The 27,606-nt window shown below is 40.8% G+C and overlaps 1 protein-coding gene across 2 annotated transcripts in view; it reads left to right on the top strand.

The window, feature by feature from the left end:
• RETREG1 (reticulophagy regulator 1) overlaps window positions 1-27,606 on the top strand; it is a 136,043-nt gene that overhangs the window by 21,784 nt on the left and 86,653 nt on the right. For both annotated transcript variants that reach the window (XM_084618128.1, XM_084618129.1), the window contains exons 2-3: window positions 6,573-6,679; window positions 8,627-8,657. In XM_084618128.1, coding sequence (XP_084474254.1) covers window positions 6,573-6,679; window positions 8,627-8,657 — 138 coding nt within the window. The remainder of the gene's footprint in view (window positions 1-6,572; window positions 6,680-8,626; window positions 8,658-27,606) is intronic.

A 27,606-nucleotide genomic window follows, 5' to 3' on the forward strand; every position in this document is an offset into this window, starting at 1 on the left:
AATCAGTATGTCATCTAAGTCCCAGTATGTCTTGGAACACATAATTTATAAAATGTTGGAAGGTGGCCGGGGCACTGGTCAAACCAAAGGGTGTTACGAGATAGTCATAGTGGCCATAGCAGATTTGGAAGGCGGTCTTCCACTTGTTCTCTGCTCCGATTCACACACAGTTCTATGCCCCCTGGAGGTTCAAATTAATTAATATATGGGCAGCCCCCACAAAATCCAGCAGCTCAGGATCAAATTGCAGGCAACAACTCCTGATAGTTATCTGATTCAATACACGCTAATCAACAGAGTTGGAGACTGCCGTCTTTCTTCTTGACAAAAACTGCTCGTGTGCCAGCTTATGACATTGACTTGAAGATAAACCCTCAAGCCAGATTCTCCTGGAGGTACTCTTGAAGCACTGTCAGCTTGGTTTCTGATACGGCATAAATTTGTGCAAAGAGTATTTTTCCTTTTGGCTGCAGCTATATTGGGCAGTCATAGTTCTGAGGCAGAAGTAGTTTCCATGTTCTTCTTTTCAAAAACATCATTGTAGTCTTGGTATTTTGAGGGGAGTTCAGATGTAGCTTCAATGGAAGGTTCTGCCTGGACAGCCACCCCCATTGGAGTCTCTCAAGGTTTGGATGTTGGGACAGCAATCCCTGGTCTCCAACAGTGTTGTCCACCAAATTCTGATAGAAAACAGACTTCCTGTGCTTGTCACCAAGTGAGTGGATTGTGGAGGACCAGCCAGGAGATACCAATGGTCAGGGGAAGCTGTGGTGAATGGATCACATCAAACTGTACCGTTTCCCGATGCCCCTTTATCACAGTCTCCAGGGGAGCTGTTTCCTCTGTTACTGGATCAGAAGACAAGGGGGAGCTATCAAGTAATCTCTATAAGGTCAGGAGTAGCCTTAAGTTTCAGGGGAATCTGCAGGATCTGGGCTGCCTCTGCGTTGATGAAGCAGTAAGCTATACCTGAGTCAATCAGGGATGGTAAAATGGGATTTTGTTGTGGCACCTAACGTATGTGCAACTGAACCAGCACCTAGAAGTGGGGAGCCCTTGGGCAGGGCTCCGGGTGCATTCCAGTCCACAGTGAAATGTGAGGGAGCTCTTTTTCCTGACTCTTTGGAGTTCATACAGGGCAGGTAGAAATGGAGTGACCTGACTCATCGTAACAAAAGGAGAGATGGTGCTGGCATCATCATTCCTTTTTTTTTTTTTATGGGGGTGAGCCATTGATGGCCCACATCTGCCTGCATTGGTAGAGACCTGCAAATTTGCAGATATCTGCAACATGTTTGTGGATGGATCTGGATCCAAATTTTATATGTAGAGCCCAGAAATCTGCAGATATCCGCTTTAGATCCTTGGACCATGTTTGCAGATCGGATGCAGATACAAATTTTGTATCCATGCAGGGCTCTATGCACTGGTTTGGCTGGAGGTAGTGGTGAAAAGATCACAGTACCTGGACTGGAGAGTAACAAGACCTCCATTTTTTTCCCTCTTTGTTCCAAAAACCGATTGTCTATACAGATGGCAAGATCCACAAGGGCATCCAGACTCATGGGTGTCTCTAACTGCGTTAATTTGTCCTTAATTTAGTCTTTCAGGCTCCACCAGAATGAGGACCTCTTTGCTGCCAGTCTGTACTGGCCGTGAGGCGGTGGAATTGCACAGCACAGGAATCTACTGTTCACTGCCCCTGTTGGAGCTTCCTTAGTGTAGCCTCTGCTGTTCAAGCTCAGTGTAGATCATCAAAGAGTACTGACATGCCTTGAAGGAAGACCTCCCAGTTGGATAGTACTGGTCTATTGCACTCCAAGAAGGAGGAGGCACCGTGAAAGGCTTCCCTGAACAGCTGGCTGATAACCAGACTCACCTTTGCATGATCAGTGCTATGGAACTGAGGGGGCGTCATGAACAGGAGATCGAACTGGTTTATAAAACCTGGGAATCACTGGCAATTGTTGTGAAACTGTTCTGGCAGTGGTGTGATGCTGACAGGCCAGATGCTAGCTCTTGCCCAGGTTGCAGGCATTAGCTAAAAACTGAGAACCTTGTAGCTGGAGACTAGGCTAGGTCTCCTCTATGTTAGTTTTGCTCAAAATACGTATTAGTCTTATAAGAATGTATTTAGTGTTTAGACTCTATGAAATGCTTGTAAGTTGCTGTATTCATTAATCTCACTTGTAATGTGTATACTTCATATTATAAGAAAATATGTATGTTTTGCTTTATAGCTTTAAAACTGTTTGCCCTGAACTTGTGAATTTAGGCATGGGAATCATTCCCCCTCTCCCTCATTCCAAAGAATTATCAAAATCAGATAGGCCATCAAGAATTATTGCAATATAAATGACTGGTTAATGGTTCTATCACACCTTGGAAATACTATATGCAAGGAAGTTCATCCTGTGGGCTTGAAAGATGAATGAAGGAAATAAAACAAAGCCACAAGAAAAATTTCCATCTTTTGGCTGTTTGAACTATGAAGGGCCAAAGACTCTAAACTGAAGCCAGAAATCCCCAGGGGTTGGCTCCTGGGTCTGCTCTGCAAGATGCTTTTAATTGATAGATCGCTACAACTCTATCACTCTTAGGATTTAGATAGTAACTTTTGTGTGTATATGTCTGCTTGCTTTAACCTGTAAATAAGAGTTATTCCTTTTTCCTAGTTAATAAACCTTTAGATAGTTTATTACAGGATTGGCTACCAACGCTGCCTTTGGTGTAAGATCTAGGGTACCAGTTGATTTGGGGGTAACTGACCAGTTTCTTGGGACTGGGAGCAACTTGAACAGGAGGCAGCACTGTCTTATAAAACCCCTGAATAGCTGGTGATTACCATCAAACTGTTCTGGCAATGGTATTGGGGAGCAGGGCTGTACAAGCCGTATATAGACTGCAGTGTTTTCAGCATGCAACTGCATGACTTGGTCCTGCAATAGCTGGTTCTCCGAGGTCAGATGGATGACACAGGCCTGTAGGGGTTAGGTTGTCCGTCTGAAGGCATGTAGTCCACTCAAATGTGTCCAGTGCTCCCAAAGGGTTAGCCACGTCCATTCTTCTGGCACTGGGATTGCTCTTGTGTCCTAAGTGGTCCATGCAAACTGTCACAACCAGGATGTGGGCAGTCTGATCTAGTGGTTGGTGCAGGAGTCAGGCCAGATCCAATACCACAAGATCAGAGTCCAAGACAGGCCAGAGGGCAAACCGAAATCAGGGGTCAGGAGGCAGGCAGGGTCAGGGTACCAGGAGGTCAGCAGCATACAGTAGGAGCCGGTATCTCATGGGGAGCGGCCCAGGGAAGCAAAGCAAGGAGAACCCAGTTGCTTGGACAGCTTCCTGTTTCTGTGCTGGGTTTATATATAAGCTGTGAACCAATCAGGATGCCTAGCATTCTGCCTACCGGATTCCAGGACTGAGGTCTTCTGTCAGAGTTCAGCTCCTATTCTAACAACAGTTAGCAGGTCACTGAGTGACAGTATGGAGCTTACTAGCTCTGAAAAGCCCTGTGGACAAGTGTTCAAGACCTGTAGTCCCCGACACCTGTCCTCTTACTTATTTACCACTCCCCCATTTCTGTGTAATCTGCAAATGTTATCAGTGATGAGTTTGTTTTCTTCATGGTCATTGCTAAAAATATCAAGTAGCATAGGACCAAGAACTGATCCCTGCAGGACTCTACTAGAGATGGACCTGAGCGGCGATGATTCTCCATTTACAGTTACATTTTGAGACCTTCCAGTTAGCCAGTTTAACATGTGCCATGCCAATTCTGTATCATTCTAATTTTTTAATCAAAAGTCATGTGATAACAAGTCAAAGGCCTCACAGAAGTATATTATATCGTTATTGCCTTCATCAGCCAAACTTGTAATATCATAAAAAGGATATCTAATTAATGTGACAGGACCTATTTTCCATAAATCTCTTTTGATAGGCATTAATTATATTACCCTCCTTTAATTCTTTATTAATCGAGTCTCATATCAGCTGCTCTATCATCTTGCCTAGGATCAATGTCAGACTGACAGGGCTATAATTACCCAGGTCATCCCATTGGCCCTTTTTAAACATTGGCACAACATTAGCTTTCTTCCAGTTTTTTGGAACTTCCCCTGTGCTCCAGGACTTGAGAATCAACATTAGCAGTCCATGGAGCTTCTTAACCATCTCTCTTTTTTTTTTTTTAAATGCTCTTGGATACAGCTTATCTGGGTCTGCTGATTTTAAAAATGTCTAAAAAATTAGAATTAATTAGGACTACTTTGACTCACTGAAATGTGTAAGCTTGCAATGCTTAACTCATCATACAGGAAGTATTGTGGGCTCAAACTGAGCAATGACCCCATTAATACAAGTTACGTGTTTGGGGTGGCTTTGGCTCTGACTCTTCACCAAAGGACACATTTTCAAAGGTAATGAGTCACTTAAAGATGGAAATAGATGCCTAATTAATTTTTTTTCAAAGCACCTAGATGCCTAAATACCATTCAGTTCAATGGAGTGAGCACCTAGGTGCCTAATGGGATTTTCAAAAGCCCTTATCTGCATCTTCAGGTGCCTAATTACCTTTGAAAATCTGGACCCAGTTGTCTTGCAGTGGTGGCTGCTCACTGTCTTTTAGAGGTCCAAATATACCTTTTCTTGGACTACTGGCTCATAAGACCCCATTTTCTCAGGGAATAATGTGGACCATTTACACCATATACAGTCTCTTCAGTAAGTTAGGCATCAGGGCAAACAAAATCTTCACTGCAGCCAGATTAAATGCTCATGCTAAATCAACGATGTTTTCATGGTACAAAATGTTGTTTGAGGAAATATTGGGATAACAGTTTTGGAGCCGTTATGGAAAGGAGTTTTGAATTAAGGAGATCTACTACTTCCATGTCAGAGAGGGTGCATGTGTACCTTGTGGTATTATTCCCTGTGCACTTGCCAGTTTCTTGAGGTCAAGCATGTATGCTGAAGCACCCAAAAATGCCAATTTGTGGTACCATCAGAGTGACTAATTTTTATAATTCAAATCTTTTCTATTCACAAGAATGCTAATCCTACAGAGTTGACACATTGTATGTGTGTGAGAAAGAGAGAGACCCACACACTGAGACCTAGAAAATTAGGTCAATATAACTACACCAGTCGGGTGTGAAAAATCCATAGCCCTGAGCAACTCAGTCAAACAGACCTAACCCCTGGTGTATACAGTGCTAGATCAATGGGAGAATTCTCCCGTCAACCTAGCTACTGTCTCTTGGGCAGTTGGAATATCTACGCGGATGGGAGAAACCCTCCTGTTGGCGTAGGTACCATCTTCACTAGAGAAGAGACAAGCACTGGTATCACATTCCTGTAATCATTGGGGAAATCTAGCACACTAGGTTAATTCTGGGTGGATCATCTGATTGATATGCTATGGAATTGTTTTAAATGTTGCACCCTTCTTTTGGTGGTTGGTGTTGTGGACTGGAGCTAACTTTCTTTTTCAATAACCAGAATGTGAGTTTACTTCAAAAACTGTATATTGTTCCCTCTTCTGGTCCCAAGTGGTTAGTTAATATTTGGGGCCTTGTTGGGTTGTTTCCATTATGAGGAGAAATTATGAGTTAGGTATTTTGTTGGTGTAATGGCGTTTATTTACAAAGATTGTACATAAAATTCTGTCTCTGAACACAGTAGAAACAAACACCAGGCAGTTTTCGTGCTTAGAAATCCAGTGTGCCTTTCTAACAAGTAGTGTGCCTAAAAGATCTGTCTCTTGTTTCCCTCCCAGGGGCGCACTCACAAAAGCTTGTCTTGCTGTCTGCTTCTTGCATGCAGACTCGAACAGCTGCAAGCAATCAGTCCACAGTCTCTGGGAAACCCTCAGTTCATATACCTTATTTTCTGTTTGGCCACGTGATGTGGGCCAGTTTCTTGGACAGTGGCTTCCTTTGTTTTCAGCTACCACTATGTAAAGGAGCTTTAAATTGCTCCTTCTGTTTATCCTGAAAGAAATATGGTATTAGAATTCACACCCCACTGAAGTGCACTACCACACCAGGTAAACAAGTCCATTCTGTCCTGTTTTCCTTCCTACCCTTTGTTCATGTTAGTTTAAAAAAAAAAAAAGAAAAAAAAAAAAAGACTCCCAAAGATGTAATGTGTAAACAATTTCAATTACAAAGGTTGTTTTTCCCCTAGAGCCTGTGGAAATGCCCATGGAACACTTGAGCATATTTTGTTTTTGAGAGTTTTTTTCTTGTTGCTTCTTAGTGAAAATGTTGATTCATGGGTGTGTTTTGGTTTTTTTGTTTAAGAGTGTTTCCGCTATCAAGCTCAACAGGTGCTTAAATATAGCTTTTTAAGCCAGGGTATAATGGCCATACTATACTATTATTCAGTGTTTGCTTCTTGGAAGTGACATTGAGAAGAGCAAATTCAGTGGAACTGTTAAAGCAATGTCAATATACATGTATTTTGTTTGTACTTGGTTATTCAGGTTGGGGTACAATCATGATCCTATATAACGTAAGTCTGTACTATAAGTTAAAACATTTAGAGTGATTTTTTTTAATGTATCCTAGGTTCCTTGCACTGACCCCTTGGAGAGTATATCAGCTGACTTCTCTCATAATACTTGGGGTTGTAATTATGCAGATAATGAAGGATATGGTACTGTCTAGGATAAAAGGTAAGGCAATCATCAGTACAGTAATTTACCTTTAACTTACAAATGTTTGCCTATGCTGGCTCTCATCCTATTCGTGCCCCTATTTTTTGTTTAATTTTTGTGAGAGTGTAATATGTCACAGTAAAAACATTAAATATGTAACATTTCTGAGACAAGTGACTAGTAATCTCTGAAGAAGTTTTAAAAGGAAATTCTACTCTGAAAAATCACTTTAAAATAAAGTTGTACTCATTATGTCGTTGCCCATTTTTCATGACTCTTGTTTCCTACAAAGTGTCTAAAAAGTCTCTAAAGGTATGTTTACCCTACAGTGTAAGACCAAGGATCAAACTGAGGCTCAAGCCTAACCACCCTTGCATCAACACACAAATCACTGTAACCCAGGGCTTGGACCCAGTGTCCCAGGATTCTATGGGTATATTTACATAGCAAAGAAAAACCCACAGCTGGCCCATACCAGCTGTCCTGGGTTCGAGCTGGAGGGCTGTTTCATTGCTATGTAGACTTCCAGGCTTGGGCTGGAGCCCAGGCTCTGGGACCCTCTTCCTTGCCAGCCACTGGTTTTTCTTTTTTGTGTAGACATAGCTATGGGAGTGGAGGGTCTGAGCCTGAGTTAAACTGGGAAACTAGGTTCAAGCCCTATTGCTTAGCCTTGTAGATTCAGCCCCACTGGACTTGTGCTGTGGGAGTACGCCAAAAGTATTCCACAATCCCAGAGGCCCACTTTCTTTGTCATCCTGGACAGTCAGCCTTGGTGAACCGTCATGTTTTCCCACACTGCACCATGAACAAAGAACTAGAGCAGCCACATTTTGTGGGCGGGGGGCTAAGAAGTCTGGGATATGAATGGTTGGACTCAGGCCCACATAACACAATGTAGGCACCGGAGCCCCAGATTGGGACCCAGGTTCAGCAGTTTCTAACTTGGTGTTACAAATGAGTGTAGCTGCTCAAGCCCTAGGTTGATAAAATCTTGAGTCTGCCAAACCAAGTTCTGCTATCCCTAGACTTACATTGCAGTATAGACATACCCTAAAAAACAGCAGAAGAGTAAGGAAGTTTATTTCCTATTTGTGCTGCTTCTTCAGTTTACTGAGGACTTTTTGTTTTCTGTTATGTTACAGGGTTTATGTGACCTTTAGTAATCAGTACCAGCTAATCATTTTTGGCACCAGATATTACTGATTTGATTGGAAGTGCAAGAGTGCACTCCTATTTTTATTATTTTGCAATCCAGCAGTGTCAGATAAGGCCAATAAAGCTATATGTTCCTAACTGTGAAATCATGGGATAGTCATATTTCACCTGAGCTAATATAAAATATCTCCAGTGACTTCATAGGAAGAGTTCAGGAAAGTCCAAAACTACTAATTGAGTACTCTCATGAAGAATCTGTCTTTTAGCTTGAGCCAGAAACCTTTTTAGATCTGAAATCAACAAATTACCCCTTGAACTAAAAGAGGAAATCTGTTAGGTCTTAGTGGGATAATAACTTTTATTTAACTCTAGCGAACCACTAGATGGCAAAATTGTTATAGTATAACGACAGATACAGAAAGTGATTGTTATCCAAATGTAATCTAATTTTGCAATCCAAAAATGTGACTAAATTAGATTACATTGAGTATCTAATCATTCTAGTTTAAAGACAGACCAGGTTAAATAAGTACATTGATTTTTCATGAATATTTCAAACTGTTTTGAGATATCAAGTTTACAGAAAACATGTTGATTTTTCTGAAGCATGTTACTCCATTGTTTAAAATGGAAAGTATGCGTGATTTTTTTACTAGTAATCTGGGTAAATGTGACTTGTATTATAGAACTACAGAGATTTTTAGAGTAATTATTCTGTAATTTGGTGCACTGTTGAAAAATTGAAGGGAAAAAAACAGTTCTGCTGTATATATCAGTGCTATTTTTCATCTTACGCTTTGCTTATTTCAGGTGCACAGCTATGGAGGAGCCTCACTGACAGGTAGGTGCCATTTAAAAATTCTGAATTTTACAAATGATTCTCCCAAATAGCCCACAAAACAAGAACTGCGTTATTTTGACCACAGTGTAGTTTGTTCTATATTACTGGCTGTTCACACGATGCCTCAGTTTTAAATAGATTTTTTAAATAGTATTCTTTGTGAAAGTTATAACTTTTAAGTTTTTTAAATTATAAGTTTTTTATTTGAATTGTATCACAGTATATTATTCAGTCAAGTATCAGATTTTTAAGAAGCAACCTGCTTTTTGAATGTTACCATTTTCTTCTTTAAGAAGTATTGTCCTCTTCTGGGTTTTCTGCCACTTTGAATGTGTTTAATTTGAAGTTAGTTCTTGGGAAAGATACTGGATTTACAGTTCTGAAGAGCAATGTCTTCCATTCTTAAGTGTGTCAGTACAAGGTTCCCCTCACCATTGTGCTCCTGGTGGGTAGTGACCAGTACTAGACTAAAACAGAACCTTGGAGTTACGAACACCAGAGTTACAAACTGACCGCTCAACCACACATCTCATTTGGAACCACAAATACGCAGTCAGACAGCAGCAGAGACTAAAAGAAAAACCTCAACAACAGTACAGTACTGTGTTAAATGTAAACTACTAAAAAAACAAAGGGAAAGTTTAAAAAAATTTTTTTGGACAGGGTCAGGGATCAGTTTCTGTGTTTGTTTCATTTAAATTAAGATGGTTAAAAGTAGACTTTTTCTTCTGCATAGTAAAGTTTCAAAGCTGTATTAAGTCAGTGTTCAGTTGTAAACTTTTTCAAGAACAACCATAACATTTTGTTCAGAGTTACAAACAACCTCCATTCCCAAGGTGTTCATAATTCTGAGGTTCTACTGTAGATCAATTCAATGCTCTGTCAGTTGCTAGCATCTCTAAAATGGCTACCCTGGATACCTATTAATGATGATTGTTAAACCTGTTAGTAGGCATTGGACTGTCACAGATGGCTAATTTTGTCTGTCTAAACCCCCTGTATTTATCCCACACACACAAATGTTTGTGCAGTGTCATTGGGGTAGATTAGCTGTATTTCATTAGTGGATGAAATTAATCTTATATACAGTCCTATGAAGTAATTTGGGAATCTTCTGAATAAAAATGCTATAGAAATGTAAGGCATTATTACTTTACATAGGCTACCAAACAACTGTTAGATGGTAATGATTTTCAGTTACCTGACTACTGACAGCATTTGGAACAGTGGCCTTGAGGTGTAAGACACAGACTTAGTGACATGATTTAAAAATTCCACTCAACTCTAGCTGTGCACTGGAAAGCTAGCAATCCGTAATGTGGACGCTGAAACATAAGATTCAGCTTTTATTCTTTTCTAAATAGGCATTTATACCTGCCTCAGTTCATATTGTAGTGTCTCAGTGCTTCCACTGGTGTATTAGACAACGTAATGTGGGTCTCCTCTTTTCTCTCATCCTCTTCCCATGAGGAAAATTGTAGGCTGTGTAGTGTTTTGCTTTGGCAGTCTTTTTAAATATATACATGCAGCTGTGTGCTTACATTAGGCCTGGTCTACGCTACGAGTTTGTTGGATTTAGCACTGTTAAATCGAATTAACCCTGCACCCATCCACACAACAAAGCCGTTTTTTTCGACATAAAGGGCTCTTAAAACCGATTTCTGTACTCCTCCCCAATGAGGGGATTAGCACTGAAATCGACATCGCCGTTTCAAATTAGGGTTAGTATGGACGCAATTTGAAGGTATTGGCCTCCAGGAGCTATCCCACAGAGCACCATTGTGACCGCTCTGGACAGCACTCTGAAGTGGGATGCACTGGCCAGGTGTACAGGAAAAGCCCTGGGAACTTTTGAATCTCATTTCCTGTTTGGCCAGGTAAGCTCATCAACACAGGTGACCATGCAGTCCCAGAATCAAAAAAGAGCTCCAGCATGGACCGAAAGGGAGGTACTGGATCTGATCTCTGTATGGGGAGAGGAATCCATGCTATCAGCTACGTTCCAAAAGGCAAAGTGCCAAAACATTTTAAAAAATCTCCGAGGCCATGAGGGATAGAGGCTACAGCAGGCACGCAACACAGTGCCGCATGAAACTTAAGGAGTTCAGACAAGCGTACCAGAAAACGAAAGGATCAAATGGATGCTCCAGAACAGAGCCCCAGACATGCCACTTCTACGCTGAGCTGCATGCAATTCTAGGGGGGGCCACCACCACTACCCCACCCCTGTCCATGGACTCTGATGATTGGGTACTCTCCATCATGCCTGAGGATTTTGCGGACAGGGAAGATGAGGAGGAGGAGGACGAGCTTGAGGAGAGCATACAGCACACCACTCTCCCTGACAGCCAGGATCTTTTATCAACCCAACAAAGCCGGAGAAGGGACATCTGGTGAGTGTACCTTTTAAAATATAATACATGTTATAAAAGCAAGTGTTTTTTAATGACTAAGTAGCCCTGGGGACTTGGGATGCATTTGTGGCCAGTACAGCTACTAAAAAAGTATGTTAATGTGTCTGGGGATGGAGCGGAAATCCTCCAGGGACATCTCCATGAAGCTCTCCTGGAGATACTCTAAAAGCCTTTGCAGAAGGTTTCTGGGGAGAGCAGCTTTATTCCGTCCTCCATGGAAGGACACTTTACCACGCCATGCTAGTAGCAAGTAATCTGGTATCGTTGCATGATGAAGCCTGGAAGTCTGTGGTCCTGGTGTTTGCTGGCATTCAAGCAACATCCGTTCTTTATCTCTCTGTGTTATCCTCAGGAGAGTGATATTGTTCATGGTAACCTGGTTGAAATAGGGGAATTTAATTAAGGGGACATTCAGAGGTGGCCGTTCCTACTGGGCTGTTTTCCTGTGGCTGAAAAGAAATCCTCCCTGCAGTTAGCCACACTGTGGTGGGGGAGGGGTGGTGCTGGCTCCATTGGCGCTGAGCTGTTCGCATTTGGCTAGCAGGGGTCTTTTCTGACACCAGCCAGGCGGTGGGGGAAGGGGTAAAGCAATCATCCCAGAGAATTGGATGCGAGGGGGTTAGTTTGGTTTCTGCTGCTACACATTAACAGGAAAACCGCAGCACTAAATGGCCAACCCAACGGGCTTTGCTTGGTATGGGAGAGGAGGGCGCTGCTGTTATGAAGGTTGAAGAAGCCGAAAGACTATGGCTTGCCATGGCCGCCTGCAAGCCAAATTCTGTCGCCTGGCACTGCATGTGTGATCTCTAACACCCAAAGCCTCAGGCACTCAATATAAGATGCAAAATGCGACGTTGTACCAAAATCACATGTGCTATGTAATGTGAATAGTGTTGTGCACCATGAAAGAGTATAGCCATTGTTCTGTAAAATGTATCTTTTTAAATACTTCACTCCCTTTTTTTCCTCCAGCAGCTGCAAATGTTTCAAGCCTCTCTCCTCCTTCCCAAAGGCTATCTCAGATAAGGCAGCGAAAAAAACTGCATACACGATGAAATGTTCTCTGAGCTCATGCAGTTGTCCGGCACTGACAGAGCTCAGCAGAATGTGTGGAGGGACACAATAGCAGAGTACAGGAAAGAGGCCAATGAACGTGAGGAGAGCTGGCAGCAGGAAGATCAGAGGGGGCATGATGCAATGCTGGGGCTACTGCAGGATCAAACGGACATGCTCTGGCGCCTGGTGGAGGTTCATGAATGGCAGCAGGATCACAGACTGCTGCTGCAGCCACTGTTTAACCACCCTCCCTCCTCCCCAAGTTCCATAGCTTCCTCACCCAGATGCCCAAGAACCTGGGGGGAGGAAGGGGAGGCTCTGGGCACCCAACTACTCCACTCCAGTGGACAGCCCAAGCAACAGAAGGCTGTCATTCAACAAGTTTTGAAGTGGCCTTTTCCTTCCCTCCTACCCTCCTCCCACACCCCAACTGGGCTATCTTGTGAGTTATCTCCCTATTTTTATAATCAATTAATAAAGAATACATGTTTTTTAAACGATAGTGACTTTGTTTCCTTTGCAAGCGAGGTGTGATCAAAGTGCGGAGGGCGGATGTCTTACAGGGAATTTAGAGGCAACCAAGGGGGCGGGTTTTCATCAAGGAGAAACAAACAGAAGTGTCACACAGTACCCTTGCCAGTCATTAAACTGATTTTCAAAACGTTTCTGATGCGCACCGCTTCCTGCTGTGCTCTTCTAATCGACCTGGTGTCTGGCTGCTCGTATTCAGCAGCAAGGTCATAAACGCCATAAACGTCTCCCCCTTACTCTCACAGAGATTGTGGAGCACACAGCAAGCAGCAATAACAATGGGAATATTGGTTTCACAGAGGACTGAGCGAGTCAGTAAACTGCGCCAGTGACCCTTTAAACGTCCAAATGCACACTCTGCCACCATTCTGCACTTGCTCAGCCTATAGTTGAACAGCTCCTTACTACTGTCCAGGGTGTCTGTGTACAGCTTCATGAGCCAGGGCATTAAGGGATAGGCTGGGTCCACAAGGATAACTATAGGCATTTCAATATCCCCAACAGTTATTTTCTGGTCTGGGAATAAAGTCCTTTCCTGCAGCTTTTGAAACAGACCAGAGTTCCTGAAGATGCGAGCATCATGTACCTTTCCCGGCCATCCCAGGTTGATGTTGGTGAACGTCCCTTGTGATCCACCAGTGCTTGCAGCACCACTGAAAAGCACCCCGTGCGGTTTATGTACTGGCTGCCCTGGTGGTCCGGTCCCAAGATAGGGATGTGCGTTCCGTCTATAGCCCCACCACAGTTAGGGAATCCCATTGCAGCAAAGCCATCTACTATGACCTGCACATTTCCCTGAGTCACTACCTCTGATAGCACAGCTCAATGAATGCGTTGGCTACTTGCATCACAGCAACCCCCACAGTAGATTTGCACACTCCAAATTGATTACCAACTGACTGTTAGCTGTCTGGTGTTGCAAGCTTCCACAGGGCTATTGCCACTCGCTTGTGAACTGTGAGGGCTGCTCTCATCTTGGTATTCTTGCGCTTCGGGGCAGGGGAAAGCAAGTCACAAAGTTCCATGAAAGTGCCCTTACGCATGCAAAAGTTTCGGAGCCACTAGGAATCATCCCAAACCTGCAACACTATGCGGTCCCACCAGTCTGTGCTTGTTTCCCAGGCCTAGAATCAGGATTCGACTGCATGAGCCTGCCCCCTTAACACCATGATCTCCAAATTGCCGGGGACCACGGTTTTAGAGAAATCTGTGTCCATGTCCTCATGACTCTCGTGACCGCGCTGCCGTTGCCTCCTCACCTGGTTTTTCAGGTGCTGGTTCTGCATAAAATGCACAATAATGTGCAAGGTGTTTAGAATGGTTATAACTGCTGCAGTGAGCTGAACGGGCTCCATGCTTGCCGTGCTATGGCGTCTGCTCGGGCAATCCAGGGAAAAGGGTGCGAAATGATTGTCTGCTGTTGCTTTCACAGAGGGAGGGAGGGTTGACTGATGACATTTACCCATAACCACCCGCAACAAATTTTTGGCGCCTTCAGGCATTGGGAGCTCAGCCCAGAATTCTAATGGGCAGCGGGAACTGTGGGATAGCTACTCACAGTGCACCGCTCGGAATGTTGATGCTTGCCACGGTACTGTGGACACACACCGCCGAATTAATGTGTAATTATGTAATTGTGTGTGGACGCATGCACTCAACTTTATACAATCTGTTCCCAAAAATCGTCTTTCATAGTGTAGACATGGCCTTAGAGTGTGCTTGAAATGGAAGGTGGTGAAGTGTGTTTACCACAGAAGCTTTGGACCCACATCCAATTTAGTTTGCAAAGAGAGGCTTCTGGATTGTAAAGGGAAATGACTCCTTAGAGCAGTGATTCTCAAACTTTTGTACTGGTCACCCCTTTCACATAGCAAGCCTCTGAGTGCAACCCCCCTTATAAATTAAAAACTTTTTTTATATATTTAACAGCATTATAAATGCTGGAGGCAAAGCGGGGTTTGGGGTGGAGGCTGACCACTCACAAAACCCCCCCACACACACACTAATCTCACACCCCCTGAGGGGTCCTGACCCCCAGTTTGAGAGCCCTTGCCTTAGAGAATTAGGATAGTTAGAACATCATTCCAAGACCCTTTGTCCTCTGAAAATGACAGGCAAAGGGACAACTATCCCTGGCGGTTGTCAACTAGAGCGTTAAAGGATAAATACCATTGGTAAGTTATTTAAAGAAGGATTTATCTACACATTTTAAAATTTATGTACCTATAATACTTTGCTGATGAATGAGAAGACCAACTAAAAATTAATAATAGTACAGGTTCTGAACTGCATATTTGAGTGTTATGCTCAATCTTTGCCATATGGTCATTCCTTCTTTCCTGTTTTCCTTACTGAGAATTTTTCAGTGTTGCATTATTTAATACTGTGGTATTGGATAAGGTCTAGATCCTAACTTCTGTTCTGCTGGTGGTGGAGAGAGGGGAAGAAAACACAGGGAATCTCTTCCTCCCTGTGGAAGTTGTTGGTCCACGACCTTTGCCTAGGGCTGAAGACTGTGTGGGGTTGAGTAGCCAACTGTTGAGTTGGCCTGCATACCACAGCTCCAAAGGGATGATGACTGTTAAATAGAAGGTGTGTCCATTGCCCACAGGCAACTAGCCGTTGTACCTGGTAGGTGAAGCATACACTAGTCCGGAGCACATGCAGCCTCGATCAAAAGAAAAAAGTGTCTAGCAGCTCATTGGCAGTAGCCCTGTCTGTGCTACCTTGCCCTATAAGTACATGACGGCATTATGTAAAGCACTAAAGTGGTACGTCTGTCCCCTACTCATGTCCTTTAGGAAAGAGCAAGATTTTCCTTTAGGTATTTGTAGTTATTTTCTGATTTACTGGCTAAAAAAGTTTTTAAAAAGCAACACAAAACACTGAAGAACAAAGGAATGTATTTCAGTATGATTATTCACATCTTTGTTTTGATTTCACACATGCAATTTCAAATGAAATTACATTTGCCTATTTAATAATATGCCTGTGTGGAATTCATATGATAAAATTGTCTGTACAATTTATCACATGCTTATGATCACATCACTGCCAACTAAGCCTTCTCTTGGGAATTGTTCTAGCATTCCAAACTCATGAGTAGCTTCAAATCACCCCCATTTTGTTGCAGATCACCCTACCACAAAAGCATTTTCCTCCTTTTGCTTCCAAATGTGGAATTTCTTCCTCTCTCTCCTCAGATTACCCTGGCCTGAGTTCCAAAATAGGTGGGATTCAATCCTGGGCCAGTAACAGTTTTTCTAAACATAAAATATCATAAATTTACATTTCACTGTCGTGCAGAGATAGAAATGGAAACATTATACCTTTGGGAAGGGGAGATTCTTAGCTCTCCAGTTGATTACAGAATTTGGATTGAAAGGAGTGACCAATTTTTGTATAGAAAAGCTATTTAGGCCATTTTTGGAAGTATTTTTAATGTAATAGTTTTAATTTTTCCCCCCACTTGAATCCTGTACAGCTGCATTCATGGCAACAGAGTTGGATGAATAAAAAAGTTCCAATAATTCTTTTTTAAACTCCTCTAAAATATTTTTTAAAAAGCAAATTTTAATAATGTGGTGCATACAAAACATATCATAGTGTGGAGTGACATAAGTTTTATTGGCATGCATTTGGAACTACCTATATTATTTGCTTACAGATTTGCCACTGGTGAATGATGTGATCATCTCAAACTCATGCCAGTAAAACCTTCATCCTTTACAACACCAGGCATTCTAAAGGAAAAAACAGTTCAAGAGAGTTGGCAGTTTTTCAGAGAGACATTATTAAGGGCATAAGAGCAAACTATCCCACTGCGTAGGAAAGATAGGAAGTATGGTAGGAGACCACCCTGGCTTAACTGGGAGATCTTCAATGATCTGAAACTCAAAAAAGAATCCTACAAAAAGTGGAAAGTAGATCAAACTACAGAGGATGAATATAAACAAATAATACAAGTATGTAGGGACAAAATTAGAAAGGCCAAGGCACAAAACAAGATTAAACTAGCTAGAGACATAAAGGGTAACAAGAAGACATTCTACAAATACATTAGAAGCAAGAAGAAAACCAAGGACTGGGTAGACCTGTTACTCAATGAAGGGAGAAAACTGTAACAAAAAATGTAGAAATGGAAGAAGTGCTAAATGACTTTTTTGTTTCAGTATTCACCAAAAAAATTAGTAACAATTGGACATCTAACATAGTAAATGTCAGTGAAAATGAAGTAAGGTCAGAGGCTAAAATAGGGAAAGAACAAGTTAAATATTACTTAGACAAGTTAGATGCCTTCAAGTCACCAGGGCCTGATGAAATACATCCTAGAATACTCGAGGAGCTGACAGAGGAGATATCTGAACCATTAGCAATTATCTTCAAAAAGTCGTGGAAGACCGGAGAGATTCCAGAGGACTGGAAAATGGCACAATATTTGTCCATGTATATAAAGGGGAATAAGGACAACCTGGGGAGTTACAGACCTGTCAGCTTAACTTCAGTACCCAGAAAAATAATAGAGCAAATAATTAAGAAAGCAATTTGCAAAGACCTAGAAGATAATAAGGTGATAAGTAACAGTCAGCATGGATTTGTCAAGAACAAATCATGTCAAACCAACCTAATAGCTTTCTTTGATATGCCTTGTGGATAGGGGGAAGTGGTAGATGTGGTATATCTTGACTTTAGTCAGGCTTTTGATACTGTCTCTCATGACCTTCTCATAAACTAGGGAAATGCAACCTAGATGGAGCTTCTATAAGGTGGGTGCAAAACTGGTTGGAAAACCATTCCCAAAATTATCAGTGGTTAACAGTCAAATTGGAAGAGCATATCGAGTGAGGTCCCGCAGGGATCAGTTCTGGGTCCAGTTCTGTTCAGTATCGTCATCAGTGATTTAGATATTGGCATAAAGAGTACACTTATAAAGTTTGTGGATGATACCATGGTGGGAGGGGTTGCAAGTGTCTTGGAAGATAGGATTAAAATTTGAAATGGTCTGAAGTAAATAGGATGAAATTCAATAAGGACAAATGCAAAGTACTCCACCTCGGGAAGAACAATCGGTTGCACGCATACAAAATGGGAAATGACTGCTTAAGAAGAAGTACTGTAGAAAGGGATCTGGTCATAGTGGAACACAAGCTAAATATGAGTCAACAGTGTAACACTGTTGCAAAAAAAAAAAGTAATCATTCTGGGATGTATTAGCAGTAGCGGGAATGTTGTAAGCAAGATACGAGAAGTACTTCTTCTGCTCTACTCTGCACTGATTATGCCTCAACTGGAATATTGTGTCCAGTTCTGGGTGCCACATTTCAGGAAAGATTTGGAGAAAATCCAGAGAAGATCAACAACATTTTTTTAAAGGTCTAGAAAACATGACCTGTGAGGAAAGATTGAAAAAATGGGAGGAGTTAGTCTGGAGAAAAGAAGACTGAGGGGAGACACAACAATTTTCAAGTACATAAAAGATTGTTACAAGGAGAAGAGAGAATTATTCTCTGTCACCTCTGAGGATAGGGCAAGAAGCAATAGGCTTAAATTTCAGCAAGGGCAGTTTAGGTTGGACCTTAGGAAAAACTTCCTAGCTGTCAGGCTAGTTAAGCACTGGAATAAATTGCCTAAGGGGGCTGTGGAATCTCCATCATTGGAGATTTTTAAGAGCAGGTTAGACAAACATGTTAGGGATGGTCTAGGTAATACTTAGTCCTGTCATGCATGCGGGGGACTGGACTAGAAGACCTCTCAAATTCCCTTCCAGTCCTGCAGTTCTACGATTCTACATCTGTCTCTACTCATATACTTAGAATAAAAGTTCTCTTCAGTAAGTACTTCAATATTTGACATTTTGTTTCAAGTTTTTCTCTTGCCCTTTTCTTATTCCCTTATGTGTCTCTCTAGATTGTTCATGACATGAAGGGGAAAGCAGGCAGTGAATTGAATACATGAATTAAAAATACAGCTGCTGCTGGGAAAGCAGAGGTCTGGGGAAGGGAGCTTGCTTGTGTGATGTAGAGCTGTTTGCTGGGATGCCAAAGACCTTAATACTGGATCTGGCCCTTTTTCTGCTATGAGGTGGTTGGTCGCTAGGATTTAAAATGGGCTGTAAACATTTCCCAAAAGGGGAGAAATGCCATTTCACCTTTATGGTGACAGAGCAACAATCCTTTAGTTGCAATGAGATGGGCTGTGTTCCATTGTTCTGTGTCCCCCAATGTAGGCAAGTTGACACAAGACCTCCCAGATCACTAAGCACGTAAGTAGGTGAATAATCTCATTGATGAGGGTATTCAACTGCTTAAAATTAAGCATGTGACACCCCCTCCCCTTGATTTTAGTAAGGCATTTGGCACAGTTCCACATGATGTTCTCTTAAGCACCCTAGGGAAATGTGATCTAGATAAAACGACTACAAAGTGGGTGCACAGTTGGTTGAAAAATTGTACTCAAAGAGTTATCAATGGTTCACTGTCAAACTGGGAGGGTGTATCCAGTGGAGTTCTGTAGAGATCCTGTACTAGTCAATATTTTCATTAATGACTTGGATGATAGAGTGGAGAATATGCTCATGAAATTTGGGGATGACAGGAAGCTGGGAGGATTTGCAAAGCACTTCAGAAGACAGGATTAGAATTCAAAAGGATCTTGACCAATTGGAGAATTGATCAGAAATCAACAAGATGCAATTCAATGAAAATAAACGCAAAGTACTTCACTTAGAAAGGAAAAATCAAATGCAGAAATACTGAATGGGTATAACTGGCTAAGTGCTAGTAAAGCTGGAAAGGGTCTGGGGATTCACAAATTGAATATGAGTCAACAGTGTGATGCCGGTATGAAAAAACCTAATATCATTCTGGGGTGTATTAACGGATGTGCTGTGTGTAAGATATGCAAGGTAATTGTCCTTTTCTACTCAGTGCTGCTGAGACCTCAGATCCAGAATATCATGCCCAGTTTTGGGCACCACCCTTTAGAAAAGGTGTGGATAAATTGGAGAGATCCCAGAGGAGAGCAACAAAAATGATAAAAGATGCTTAGAAAACCTGACCTAAGAGGGAAGGTTAAAAAAGCTGGACATGTTTAATGTTGAGAAAAGAAGACTGAGGGGGGGATCCGATAGCCTTCAAATATGTTAAGGCTTGGTATAAAGAGGATGGGGATTGATTGTTCTCCATATTGGCTGAAGATAGAACAAGAAGTAATGGACTTAATCTGCTCCAAGGGAGAATTACATTAGCTATTAGGAAAAATGTTCTAACTATAAGGGAGTTAAGCTCTGGAGTAGGCTTCCAAGGAAGTTGTGGAATCCCCATCAATGGAGGATTTCAGCAACAGGTTGGGGCAACACCTGCCAGGGATGGTTTAGGTTTACTTAGTCTTGCCTTAGCAAAGGGGGCTGGACTTGATGACCTTTTGAGGTCCCTTCCAGCCCTACATTTCTATGATAAAATATTTCAGTTGTGATGTTTTTAGTTCTTCTATTTAAAACGTATCTATTTGTATATCTGTTCTGAAGTATATGATGAATATTTTGCTTTTCATTTTAAATCTAAACCCACCTATAAATCAACAATACTAATTTTTAATTACTCTTTAAAAAAACAAACCTGAAAATAAAAACTGGCAAGAGCACTTCAGTGATTTTTAACTGTAATTATGATGTGTGCTGTAGTGTGTGCTTTCTGAAGCCACTCAATAGCCAGATGTGATTGACTATCATTGCTCCAACATATGTTACTTGTTATGTACCCTTGATTGCACTGAGGCTGCTTACAGTGCATGGGGTTAAGTATGTGTATATCTTTGTAGAATTGGGCCCTTAGTAAATAGAACTATTCTCAACTCAAAACTTACCTGTCACAATTAAAAACTGATTTCTGTGTAATCAATTTATTGACTATATTGGTCAAACATACACCTGAAACCAGAATTCCTCTAAATATAATGTTACCATAATGCAAATGATATAAAATGTTCATGGTTATATTTTTCTCCCCAAATCTCAAAAGGGCTTTATGTATTCTCTTTTACTGTGTGGAAGCATGCATATAAAAATTATACTCCCTTATTATAAAAATTTCTTCATGCTTTTGTTAAATAGGGATGGTTGGGGCTTTTTTATTTTGGTTTGGGTTTTTTTGCTCTGTGTGTTGCCTAGCTATATTGCTATTACTTTAAATTGTTAACTCTGTCCCGTATGTCTAATGTGGAGATAGATTCAGGTATTTTATTTTGCCCATGTGCTGTCACAGAAATGTGTTCAAAGCAAGTTATTTTCTGATTGCATTGCTGCAAATCAATGAGGATTCTCTTGTCTTTTGTTCAGAGGGCTATTCCTGGACCGATGTTATGTTTTCAAAACTAATTCAGTGGAAGTTTGAGTCTCAGTATGTGTGTTCTTTAAATTATTTTGCTTGACCTATTTTTATAATTGTTAGACTGCAGGTTCAACATTCTATTATTTTACGTGTTGCAGACTGCTTGCAGGACTAAAAGATTTAACTAATTTAAAAGAGAGTTTTTAAGTAATATAGGCAGAACAGTCACTAATATTGACATGTTGGTGACATCTATCAGGGATAATATCAGTGAAAATGTTTTGTTTGGATTTAGATCTTGGGGAGCATTTGCAACACAAAAATAACAGAATTGTGCTTAAGCATGAGAAAAAGAACAAAACTGACGATAGACCAAAGTGAACTGATTAGTGCTTCACTGTCCAAGCAGAGTGAGGCCTAAACATAAATGCAGAGATATAAATAGCATTTTTAAATGTTCATCTTTAGAATCTGTTATGCTGTTAATAACATAGGAAATACATTGCTTAGCTTGCGTTTTATTTAAATATAATTTCTATGTAATATTGCCCTTTAAAAGCTTTGTTCAGTAAGCCATACATATTAAATGTCTATGACAGTGATTTTTTTCTGTTACAGACTAATGCTAATTGCATTGTAACAAAAATGTAAACAGATAAATAGTTTATAAGCAGAGTAGTAACCCCCCCACACTTAGAAGTTTTTCCAGGTTGTGCAGTAGATAATAAGAGATCATTCTTCGCGCACACCCACATTCATAACCACCTCCCCATGTTCACACAGACAATATTACTGTCAACATTCCTGTGTTTTGTTGTGTGGTGGTTGACTGTGTTGTGGACAGTAAGCTAGGTTGTTTTATAGTAAATGAATTAAATGTATACATATTCTATATTGTCTTTATTAGAGCTCATCCAGTGCATATAAGTCCTTCTAACAGTTGATAGAGACAAGAAAAATGCAAAAGGAAAACATTGCTTTTGTAAAGGGAGCAAATTAGTTGATATGCTGGAGTCAGGAAGAAAACTGATCATATGTGATGGCAGAAGGGTTAGCCTTCCCAAATGTCTAGCTTTTTTAATCCTCAGTGTGATCTTCCGATATGATTGCCCCCTCTAATACAGATGCCAGCTTTTTCTCCTTTTTAAACATGATCACTATCAGGCTCAAACTAAAAGCTTCCACAGTACAGGTGAGTCCTTATGAAAGGTTAGCCCTCTTCCTACTCGTATCTGGACCTTCCAGAGAAGATTGCTACCAAACCACACCATAAAGATATTGTAGATAGAAAGGAAGCAAAGGTACTACTTAAGTTTAGATGAGCTTTTTTAGTCTCAGTCACAAAGATGGGGACTTTTTCCTACCACAAAATAGGCAAAGGAATTCCAGTCTTCCTTGCTTCCAAAGCTCTGATCTTCGTGGGGGGCGTAAAAACAGAGCCAGAGATCACAGGGTGGACCCATTAGCATGAAACATCATGTTTCCCTTTATCCTGCTTAGTCATAGTTTCTCTTGTTATGCTGCCAAAAAAAAAAAAAGGTGGGCTTCTCAAATATGAAAGACCCACATTTTAGACTGAAGTGGATCCTAAAAAATTAATATAAAGGGCCAAATTATGCCATCTTCAATCATCTTGAATAGTGCCTTATTCTGCAAATATTCCTACAGACTTTAATCAGACCATTTGTGGAGTAAGGTGCTGCTTAACATGAACAAGGGTGTCACCATCTGGCCCTTAGATAACTTTTACATAAAACTTTTTTCAGGAAAAGCCTTTATCTAAGACATAACCAATGGAATCTCTAAGGGATTTAACCTTGAAATAGCTAACTTCGAATCTTACACCATGTGGTTGTACAATCTTACTTTTTATTTAATGCAGTTAATGAGGAATTTGATTCCCTAGATGTAAGAATAATTTCCTGGGTTTTTGTTCTTCAGCTAATTTTGAATCACTTGTGAGGAGCAGTAGCCTTTGTGCTCTTTTTGATTGAAATAATCCATCTAAACAAAAAATTCAGCCATTGATCCAAATGTTTGCTAAGGTCATTGTGGAATACTGAATTTTACTCTTCAGGAAAATTTCCATATATTTTCTTACTGCTTAGAGGCATGTGGGCTCATATATACCTATAGCTTCTCTTGTGTCTAAACTAGTTATTCAGAAGACATGTCAATATGATAGGGCTTTAAAATTATTAATGAACATGTATTAGGACAATATTTAAAGGTATTGTTTTGAAAAGCCACACAGTCCTCATGACGGCATCCTAGAATTCCATAGTCTTCATCTTAGAAAAGAACTTGCTTTTTTTCTAGCGTGGTTATTAAAAACGAAGGCAAACATAACTCCAAGCATTAAGCAAACCAATACAGAGATACAAGGTGCCAGGCAATTTCTGAACGTGCCTCAAAAATAATAGACCAGGTATCAGTATGAATCATATATTTCGCATTTGTGCTTCAGCTATATACTTAACACAAAGCGTTACGTATATAGTAGCATAAATCCACTCTGTTAGAGATTAATTAAAGATGGATTATATTCACATCATTGTCTAACTGTCATAATGCCAGAAATGTATGTCATGGTAACTGTTTTTAAATCTAACAAATGTATTCAAATCATAGTCTAATTGAAAAGTATAACATAAACTTAAAAACACTTAAAAACACTTTGTCTTATAGAATCACCAGCCAAAGTTTCCAGGCAAATAAGGAGTAAGGCCTATGTGGGAGTGATGCAATAAGGCCCGCTGAGTTTGAATTAGGTCATAATTAGCGAGTCTCATCTTGGAAAAGGTCTGCTTAAGACAGCTATTTAGAAATTATTCTGTGTGTTTTCCGTATCACGGAGACTATTGGTCTGTTTAAACTCCTCCACCCCACGCTCACCGAAATGTCAAAAATCCAGACAGAAGACCACTTTCTGGAAGTTGGCATGATCTCATTTGGGTGAAAGGTCTTAAGAAGACGTTGTTTACAGAAAATTAAATATAATATCTCTATAAAAATAACTAATGCTAACAACCTGAACATAAAACCAGTTGCTCAAATGTGAAAATAAATTTAGACTTATGATAAATTCATCATCTCTGCTTTCTCGTCTGTTAATCTAAAAACAGGCAAATGTTCTCGTTCTTTCTGAAAACAAGGTAGTTTTATTAACCTTCCTATTTTGGAACCAGGCTACAAGTCATCTATCTTACTTTTTGAAATCTAAATCTTGATTGAGAAAATTTTCTTTAAAGCTCACCAAGATGAAACCCTTTAGAAATATACAAATGCAAACATTATATATGTTCTGTATATGTATTCGAGCTAGTCTCATACCGTATTCCAGATCATTCATATTTTCTTATTCAAATGTTGACCTGTAGTATAGTGAATTCATGTGCATTTATCAACTTGGGGAATATTTACTAGATTATGTAAAGTGGTTTCCTAACAAGATGAGGAAGTAAGGGCTGGTGACACAGGTAGAGGGAAGTAGGAAATATTTTTCCTGTGACAGTTGGAATGAAGAAATAGTTTCCATTCTGAATTCCTTTTCTAAATCTACTATATATATAAGAATAGAAACTGCACATTGATTTAGATTATCTTGCAACCTTTTGTGCTATTTATGCATTTCATATTCTGTATATGCTTAAAGGCAATTAATTGCCATAAGCTTTACTTCTATTGTTAACCAAATCTAAAATCAGATGTACTGAATAAAAGAAGGCTCCCTTCTTTGCAGTTGTTCGTGGAAATCTTGATGTCCAAAGTTGGTACACTTCTACAAAGAAGACAGTTGACTTGGTTAGATTGTTACATGTAGTGTAGGGTTTTTTTATTATGGTTGGTTAGATATTGCTTCATGATACAAGTGATTATTTATTGTATAATTAGCATGTGGAGTTCTTTATGTCTTAAAAACAATTTATAAACCTAACTCTCTATAAATCACTCATGTGTCTTACATAAACACATTAGGATTCTTATTTTAAAGGGAAGAAACTAAGGAAGCGGTTGATGCTTGCCCACAAATATAAAGAGCGATTTCAACATTGGAATTAGGACTAGTATTCCTGGGTTTTACTCCTGCACCAAGACTACAGACTATGCCTTCCTCTTGAAATATTTTGGGTGTAATGCAGTGACAGTTGAGTGAAAAGGGGACCATATTCAGACACACAGAGTACAGAATTCCACCTTCCTCACCTGCCAACCTAGGCCCTGAATTCTAAGTGTCAGCAAAGGAAATAATATCCCTAAGGTATGTGAGGATTTGTTATTATTTATAGTAGTAATAGCAGTAAAGGATGAGAAAAAAGTGTCTTGACTCCCAGCAAAAAAGCCTAACTTGTTAATAGATGTTCTTGTAAAAAGGATTGGATGACTTAGGTGACTTGGTAGTCTTTAAGTCTAGGGTTGAAAATTAGCACCGGATGGCCTCTGTGAAATACGTTTTGGGGTTGTTGTTTTTAGTGGTAGCCCAGTTATCAGCGGACAAGTATCCATATAACAAAATCAGAACCAAAATCACACTCATTTTGGCAGTCATAACAGAGAGGCTAATGATTAAGCATAGATGCTGTGACCAAAATCAAGATTGGGTCCCTTGGTGGTATAGTATGGGTAAACGTTCACTGCCTGTGACTGTGAATACCTATTGTGACAGGGTCGGGCCAGATGGCTACAGGAGAGTAATAGAAGGCAGATATATTAGCTCCAGGTTAAGTAGGTCCCTTTTCCCTGGATAAGGTAACAGGGAAGGTACCAGAACAATCAGGAACCTTCTGGAGACAATTAAGACAGACAGGCTGATTAGAACACCTGCAGCCAATCAAGAAGCTGATAGAATCAATTAAGGCAGGCTAATCAGGGCACCTGGGTTTAAAAAGGAGCTCACTTCAGTTTGTGGTGCACATGTGAGGAGCTGGGAGCAAGAGGTACTAGGAGCTGAGAGTGAGAACGCGTACTGTTCGAGGACTGAGGAGTACAAACATTATGAGACACCAGGAGGAAGGTCCTATGGTGAGAATAAAGAAGGTGTTAGGAGGAGGCCTGGGGAAGTAGCCTAGGGAGTTGTAGCTGTCGCACAGCTGTTCCAGGAGGCATTCTAGACAGCTGCGTTCCACGGGACCCTGGGCTGGAACCCAGAGTAGAGGGTGGACCAGGATTCCCCTCAAACCTCCCAACTCCTGGTCAGACACAGGAGGAGTTGACCTGGACTGTGGGTTCACAAAAACGGCCAAACTGAGGGCTGCCGTGAAGCTCCAAGGCGAGCAAATCCACCAATAAGTGCAAGACCCACCAAGATAGAGGAGGAACTTTGTCACACTATTCTGTGGATAAATTGAAGACTGCAATCTCCAAAACTGCCAGTCTGGCACCTTACACCAAAACAAAAAATCTGCCCCCCAAAAAACGGCCGCGGGGGGGAGGAAGGGGAGAGAAAACAGGTCTGCCTGTACACAGGGGAGTGGCTAAAGATGAGATCTTAGGGTATCTGTTGACCACTTTAGGCACTCTCTGTTGTTGTCATCTCTTCTCAATCCAAGTATATAATTCTTTGATGTTGTTGACTGTGATTTATTTACATCAAAGGACAACATACTTCTGACATGTACACAAGTAATTTCTGTATCTATTTCAAATGCAGCAGGTTTATCAGAAATTCACTGGACTACCTGTTAGAGATACAGGCCTGGCCTGCAGATGTGTTCTTGAAGTTTATTAATTTAATGTAGCATCAAAACAAGGATAGGATTCTGTTTTGGTTAGGTATAACATGATGATAGTAAACAATTATATTCCTATTAAATGTGTTCTGATATTTTTTTTTTTTTTTGGCTAATGAGTTTATTACTGCTACATACGTATATTGCAGAATGCTCAGAAAATCTCAGTCATGATTTGGGGTCCCATTCTGAAGACATGATGTTTATCTTGGAAAGCTTACAATCTGGACATTCTAACTTTTTAATATAATGTTCTATTTTGAACCATAGGCTTCTTAAAATGAGTATGGTGGTTGATGTCTAGCACTGGTATCAGCAGTGCTATGATCAGGAGACTAAGCCAGGTTTTGTCTACAGTGGGGCAATTTACAGCGCTGCAACTTTCTCGCTCAGGGGTGTGAAAAAACACCCCATGAGCACAGCAAGTTTCAGTGCTGTAAAGTGCCAGTGTAAACAGTGCACCAGCACTGGGAGCTACGCCCCTCATGGAGGTGGGTTTTTTTAGAGCAGTGGGAGAGGCTGTGCCACGATCATACAAGCCACATTAAAGTGCTGCCGCGGCTACGCTTTAGTGTTGCCAGTGTAGACTAGCCCTAACATTTTTTCCCACCATCATTAAGCAATGGGAGTGATATGTGCCTAATTGTGTGATCATACCTAACTTCGTTCCTTAATGATCAGAATGCCATGCTGTTTTATGGGTATCACAGGTGTTTTTCAAATGGCTTCTGCTCATTGCCTCTGCTGGGATGTTCTGTTGGTGCAGCACTAATGGCAGAACATTTTGTAGCAGTGTGCTCTCCTGCTCCCTCCGACTACTCCCTTTGATGTTTCTGAACATTCTGAGGGAGAGGCTATAAAAGGGGGCATGCTGCCTTGGCTGCCATACTTC

The sequence above is a fragment of the Lepidochelys olivacea genome (assembly GCF_965140295.1).
Source record: "Lepidochelys olivacea isolate rLepOli2 genome assembly, chromosome: 2".
NCBI classification, from domain to species: domain Eukaryota; kingdom Metazoa; phylum Chordata; order Testudines; family Cheloniidae; genus Lepidochelys; species Lepidochelys olivacea.